Source organism: Lycium barbarum, chromosome 7 (assembly GCF_019175385.1).
Source record: "Lycium barbarum isolate Lr01 chromosome 7, ASM1917538v2, whole genome shotgun sequence".
Lineage (NCBI taxonomy): Eukaryota > Viridiplantae > Streptophyta > Magnoliopsida > Solanales > Solanaceae > Lycium > Lycium barbarum.
Window position 1 is genome coordinate 121,241,972 of NC_083343.1, and position 6,806 is coordinate 121,248,777.

The following is a 6,806-nucleotide window of genomic DNA, read 5'->3' on the forward strand; positions in this document are numbered from 1 at the left end:
AAAGAATATAATACAACTAAGAGAAATGTTTTCTAACCTTCATATACGTTTTTGTACTTTGAAATTTTAGAAGTCTTTTTAAAGTGTCAAATTAATGTTACAAAAATAAAGAAGCAAGAGCAGAAAAAATTTAAAAATTATCTACAAATTAAATTGGGCAACTTACATAAATAGCTACCTTTTATTGGCTTCTAACTAGATATAACTATAAAATGCAAAATTACCAAGCGTAGCTACTTTTCTTTAAAAATGCGTGTATTTCTATTTTTTTGAAATATAGAGAAATACAGTGAACTGTAAACACACTCCAGTGAAATCAGGAGCTATTTATGGAATAGATTTTTTGAAATACAGTGAAATACAGGGAAATACAAAATCGGGTTGAGTAAAAATAGGCTATATTTTTGGAACAAATTCTTCTTTTTCTTTTTAAATGATAAGTTAAATTAAATCAACCATATTTACGCATTCCATAATAGCTCACGAATCTCTCTCAACTTTTATTACAATCAAAACTTTTTGAATTCAAAAACCACTAAAGATCTGAAAACTTCCAAATATAGAAAAATATACGCTGGAATGCAATGAAACATGATTGATTGTTTAAGAAATATAAACTTGTAGTATGCGTATATATAATGGAATACAATGAAATATATCAGAAACTATTTCATAAATTAGAAATACAAAATGCAGAATTACATTGAAATACAGTGAAATACAAAAATCGTGAAAACAAAGTGGAGAAAAAATAGGCTCTACACAAAAAAAAAAAAAAAAAGAAGATAAATACAGTGAAATACAATGAAATAATACACTGAAATATACTGAAACATTTTATCAAACACTTGGTGGGCGTGAAGCTCCACAACTCTCATCAATGGTGTTTCTACAACTTCCACACTAATCACAGATTCACCAAAAATCCAAGAAGAATAAAAAGTTAACAACTTTGAGAACAGTTCTTCTTTTTCATCAAATTCTTCTACTTCCTCTGAAAACTAGAAGTCCATGGAAACAGTATTTTGGCAAAATGGCAAATTAAGATCTTGGTTTCTCCTTCTTCTCCTTGAAGAGAGACAAGAGAGATACACCAGAAACCTTCACAACTTTGAATCTGACACCAGGAATATCTCCTACGGCATGACCCTTTCAACCAAATCCGACAATCAACACCTCATCATTTTCTTCAATGTAGTTCAAACAACCATCGTTAGGAATGAATGCAGCGATCTTCTTCCCGTTTTTGATCAATTGAACCCTAGCACATTTACGAATAGCAAAGTTGGGCTGCTTAGCCTCAATACCTCTGCAAGCCATTTCAAATAATTTTGACTGTTTAGATACAAGGGCCATAAATCAATAAGGCTAAAGGAGAACAACAGCCATAAATAGAGGGTCCAGGCAAGGGAAGTAGATCCCACAGATCTGGGGGCAGGAGAGGGAACAGAGAGAGAGAAAGAGAAGGGTGAGGGAGAAATAGATTTGAGAGGTGAGAGAAAACTAATTTAAAAGAGAATTTTGTGAAATACAGGACACTAGTTATGATGTGTAATTTAAGAAAATATTTTAGTTATGAACAATAAATAAAATAAAAGGTAGTTATTATTCATAAATAGGTCTTAGAAGTAGCTATGACAAGTAAAATTTCCAATTAAATTTCTAACATTGGTTTGGGCCCGGACTTAGCACGGGCCAAATGACACTAGTAGAGAGAGAAATTGAAATTAGAGGGGCAATTCGCCAAATTGCCCTTCTTTTGGGGTGGTCTTTAATTTTTGCCCCTCATATTTGAAATCTTTAAATTTTGCCCTTCGGCTAAAACCCATGGGTTCCAGGTTCGAACCCCCACTCAGTCAAAAATTTTAAAAAAATCGCAAGGCAGAGTTTAAATTTCGCTATGCCCTCCACCGGCATACACTTGTTAAGGAATTACCAAAGTTATGTCGGACCCGGCATACTTATGCCTTATGGGCAGACTTGGCATAAGTATGCTGGGTCCGGCATAACTTTGGTAATTCCTTCACAAGTTTATGTCGGGTCCGACAAACTTTTAATGGACAAACTTTTAGTTAACCCTTAACTAAAAGTTTTTTCCTAGTTATGCCTTATGGGGCAGACTTTTAGTTAAGGCACAACTAAAAGTATGCCCCATAAGGCATAACTTTTCCTTAAGACATAGACTTTGTCTTATAAGTCAAATTTTTAATAATGCCTTAAGGAAAAGTTCCGCCTTATGGGGCATACTTTTAGTTATGCCTTATGGGGCATACTTTTAGTTGTGCCTTAACTAAAAGTCTGCCCCAATAAGACATAACCAGGAAAAGACTTTTAGTTAAGGCTTAACTAAAAGTTTGCCCATATGTATGCCGGACCCGGCATAAACTAGTTAAGGAATTACCAAAGTTATGTCGGACCCGGCATACTCATGCCAAGCCTGCCCATAAGGCATGAGTATGCCGGGTCCAATATAACTTTGGTAATTCCTTAACAAGTGTATGCCGGGTCCGGCATACACGCGACCCAAATCTTGCTTTGCAATTTTTTTTTTTTAATTTATGCTTGAGCGGAGGTTCGAATCCAGAACCTCATGATTTCTGCGTGAACGTTCAGAGTTGCAACGTGAAGGGCAAAAATTATAGACCAGTAATGTTGGGGCATAATTTAAAGAAGAGTAAATGGAGAAGAGATCGAATTACAGGGTGAAAAATTAAATTATCACTAATAAGGTGAATATTCTTATATTCAGATAGTCGACCATTAAATTACTAAGATTCCTCGAAACGAAACTTTAGAGGGGCTTCATTTCCTTCTTTAAAATCTTGGTCTTCTTCTTCCATAAAAGTTATACTCTTGTAAGTAATTTAATAAAAGACATGACCAAGGTTCATTTTTGTTGTGAGATGCTGCCAATTAATATGATAAACACGACAGAGAGTGACATATAGGGCGTCACATCACATTTAGTTTAATTAAGAATTTCCAATATAATTAATCTAGCTAGCTAGACTATTAAACAATTTATTAGATTCTTCTTAGATCTATGTATGTTTTTTTAATCCCACCTCTCATTCTTCGGCAAGACAATGATCGTGATCTTTTTTTGTTCTTCCAATTAGTATAGTTCAATCGAAATATAAGAGTTTTAAGCTTTATCATTTGACGAAAGAAGTTAATCTATACAATGTAGAGATGTGTTTGATATAACGGAAATCAGTTTTCAAGAAAAGAATTTATCATAGAAAAGTCAAATTTTCTAGTGTTTGTTTACCAGAAATTATTTTGGGTAAACTAACTTAATTCTCTCATTTTGGACGGAAGTCAATTTCATTTGCAGCTATATCTTAGTTATCAATTTCATATCACTTGCTAAATCATTTCTTCGCAGCTATCTTAATTAATTACCAAATGAGTTTAAGTTATATATTATCAGTATATATAATTTTACACTATCAGGTCATCTTTACCTGTTGTAGCAACTGGTAATCTATCTTATTTTAAAGATTATAAATCCACATTTTAAAAAGCCTTTAGCTTTACATGTAGATATTCTTTAAGTATATAATCTGACCACAAATAAAAAATTTTATACCGATAATGTATATAGTTTATAAGTCAATTTCATATCATTTGCTACAATTGATAAGTTAGGAAAGGTTACACTCCATTTGCAAAAGCTCTATTATTATTATTATTATTATTATTATTATTATTAAATCTCTATTATTATTATTATTATTATTATTTTTAATTTATTTTTTATTTTTGATAGACTACCAGCTTGTGTCCATGATTTTTCCAAATGGCCTTAATTAAAAATTAGTTTTATTCATCATACTAGCTAGTCATAATATTGTATGTTTAATTATTCTTCACTGAGAAAGACAAGAAGAAAGGTCTTTTCCTCCAGCATTTTTTCTGGCCATACCCACTCGACTCCCCCCCCCCCCCTCCCCCCAACCCCCAAAACATCCTGCTTTTCAAAACATATTTATCCACTATACTTATTATTATAATTAATCTCTCTCTCTCTCTACACGCACAAGAAAAATCATAGAAGAAGATCTAAGTTAGCTTTAAATCACCAATTTTGGTTAATTAGTGAAACCAAAACAAGAAATGGGAAGAGCACCTTGCTGTGACAAAAATAATGTCAAGAAAGGTCCATGGTCACCTGAAGAAGATGCTAAGTTGAAATCATACATTGAGCAACATGGCACTGCTGGAAATTGGATTGCTTTGCCTCAGAAAATTGGTATATATCCTTATTTCGTTGTCTTAATTAATTTCTTGATGATAGTTAATTATATAGGATTTTTTTTTCTAAATTAAATATTTATTAGGTCTGAAAAGATGTGGAAAGAGTTGTCGGCTTAGATGGTTAAACTATTTGCGACCAAACATCAAGCATGGTGGATTCTCAGAAGAAGAAGATAACTTCATTTTGAGCTTCTATATAAGTATTGGAAGCAGGTAAATTTTCTTCAAATCTTGTTATATCTGTCCTTCATGTTTATACTTAGATACCTAATAACTATGTACACCCTTTAACTAGCAATACTTGTTACTACTAATTATACTAAGGTTTTGTGTGAAGTCGCACAAATCTAGGGCGGTTTATATAGGTTCAACTGAAACTATTACTTTCTACTTCGAGGTGGATTGAGCTTTCGCCCAATGTTCGGTTGAACCTAATACCAGCAATACAGAACATCTATATATATGTGGGGAAAAAAACACTAAATTTTAAATAAATATTAAATTCTGAATCATCAATTTCAGAACTATATATAAGGAGTTCATGCTAACAAATTTTGATGGTTGAACCCATCAAATGTAAATCTTGAATCTGTTTCTATTAAGCCTCGAGCTTACATATTTATGCATATGATGAGATTAAACTTGTTCTGAGTTCACTGGCTCCAGATCTTGAATTCACTTCTGTTAATTAGTTCTCTAATCTTGGCTAATTTTATGATGAATTAGGTGGTCTATTATTGCGGCACAACTTCCTGGAAGAACAGATAATGATATAAAGAACTACTGGAACACCAAGTTAAAGAAGAAATTATTTGGAAAACAGCGCAAAAATCTTAAAGAGAAAAGCCAAAAACAAGGATCAAGAAAAATAGGAAGGTCAGAAATGATCAGCTCCAGTATGGTTTGTGATCATAACAATATTGTTAACACAAACCCTAGCTGGCCTGATCAGCGTCCTATCTTGCAGCAAATACCATACTCAAACCAAGAACCACATATCACTAACGACCACGCTTCGATCAGAAAGTTATTGATGAATCTTGGAGGAAAATTTTCAAATGATGATGATGATAAAGAGATCAATATTGGAGTACCAAATCCTCAATATGATCCTACCATGGATAATACTTTGATGCAACCAATATATGATCATAATTCTATCAATTTGATGTCTTCTAATCCAATGGATGTCATAAACATGACACATTCACATTTCACAAATACTCAATACAACATGGACGGGAAAGCAGACTGCTGGGCTGACACTGACACCGAGAGACGAAAGTTAGTGGAGCGAATGGGATTAGATACTCCAGTAGTCCTAGCAGTAAATGATGGTTTTGCTGGTGAGTTTGAGCATATGATGTACACAAGTAATTCACAAAAATTAGATGGTCTTGAAATGTTATATGAGGATATGGTTAATAATAAACCTTCAACTACTTTGGGAGGAAACTTGGAGTGGGAAAATATGAATAATTTGGTGTTTCCATTTGCTCCACTAGTTGCTTCTAACAATGAAGGTCATCAGCATTGCACTTTGCTTCAAGAAGGTGCACTTGATGAACTTAGGTACACTGGGGATGAATAATACTTCTGTAAATTTCATTTGACATTGTAAATTTCTTGTAGGAGAGACGCTGGGTGATTTTGTGTTTAATTGTTGGAGAAACCCTAATAAACTTGTTTACTCAAATATTTGCATCTTTTCACTTGGTTATTTGACTACTAGCTAGAGTCAGCCATGTCAAAAATTTGCTGATCCATATATTTGTCCATTGATAATGATCCTCTCAGTTTGGACGATTGTCATGAGTTTGGACTCATTGGTATTACTTGAAAGAATGTAATTTTTTATATAGTACTGTCAAGTGTAAAAGTAAATTATACATTATCAGTTCATTTAGAATATAAATATAGGTAACAATTGAATAGATGTTAGTATCTTGGAATATAAAGCAGCAAACCTAGATTAAGATACACAATATTAACAGTTTAAAAATTCTTACACTTTCAGAGCATATAAGTTAGATCCTACTTCTAGAGGTTTAATTATAAAATGCTAGTATATGTACTATGTGCACTTACAAGTTGTTGCATATGAACGCTCAGAGGATGTCTGTCACAAATTCCCTTGAAACTCTCAAGAAAACAGTCCTCGTATTACAGATTCTTCTATTATTTTGGCCTTAAATCACTGATTTTTAGTAAGCCATGTATTTTGCAGAAGAGCTTCATTAATTTAATTCAATCCATCTTCAATTCCTGAATTGGATCAATTTGTCATCGTTCATGGTGGAAACACTACAAAAACGGGTAAATTGTGATGGTTTATTAGTGGTATTGGTGAGAATATTTCATACAATAGGTGTAGGTTCGATTTATCCTGCTGCATCCCCATGTAGTAGAAGAAATAAAACTACAAAAACATTTGCATTACGCCGTAGCATACTGCATCTATTACTCTTTAATTTATTACCCATTCTATTCTACGTGACCTATTTCTTTTCTAGTCCATTCTAAGGAGAATAATTCCTTTATAAATT

The 6,806-nt window shown here is 32.9% G+C and overlaps 1 protein-coding gene across 1 annotated transcript; it reads left to right on the plus strand.

Annotated features, from left to right (window-relative positions):
• The first annotated feature begins 4,030 nt into the window (after positions 1-4,030).
• On the plus strand, positions 4,031-6,020 carry LOC132602520 (transcription factor RAX3-like). Its single transcript, XM_060315351.1, has 3 exons — positions 4,031-4,255; positions 4,344-4,473; positions 4,987-6,020. Exons 1-3 carry the CDS (start codon positions 4,120-4,122, stop codon positions 5,849-5,851), a joined length of 1,131 nt encoding a protein of 376 aa, XP_060171334.1. The 5' UTR covers positions 4,031-4,119; the 3' UTR covers positions 5,852-6,020.
• Positions 6,021-6,806: the final 786 nt, after the last annotated feature.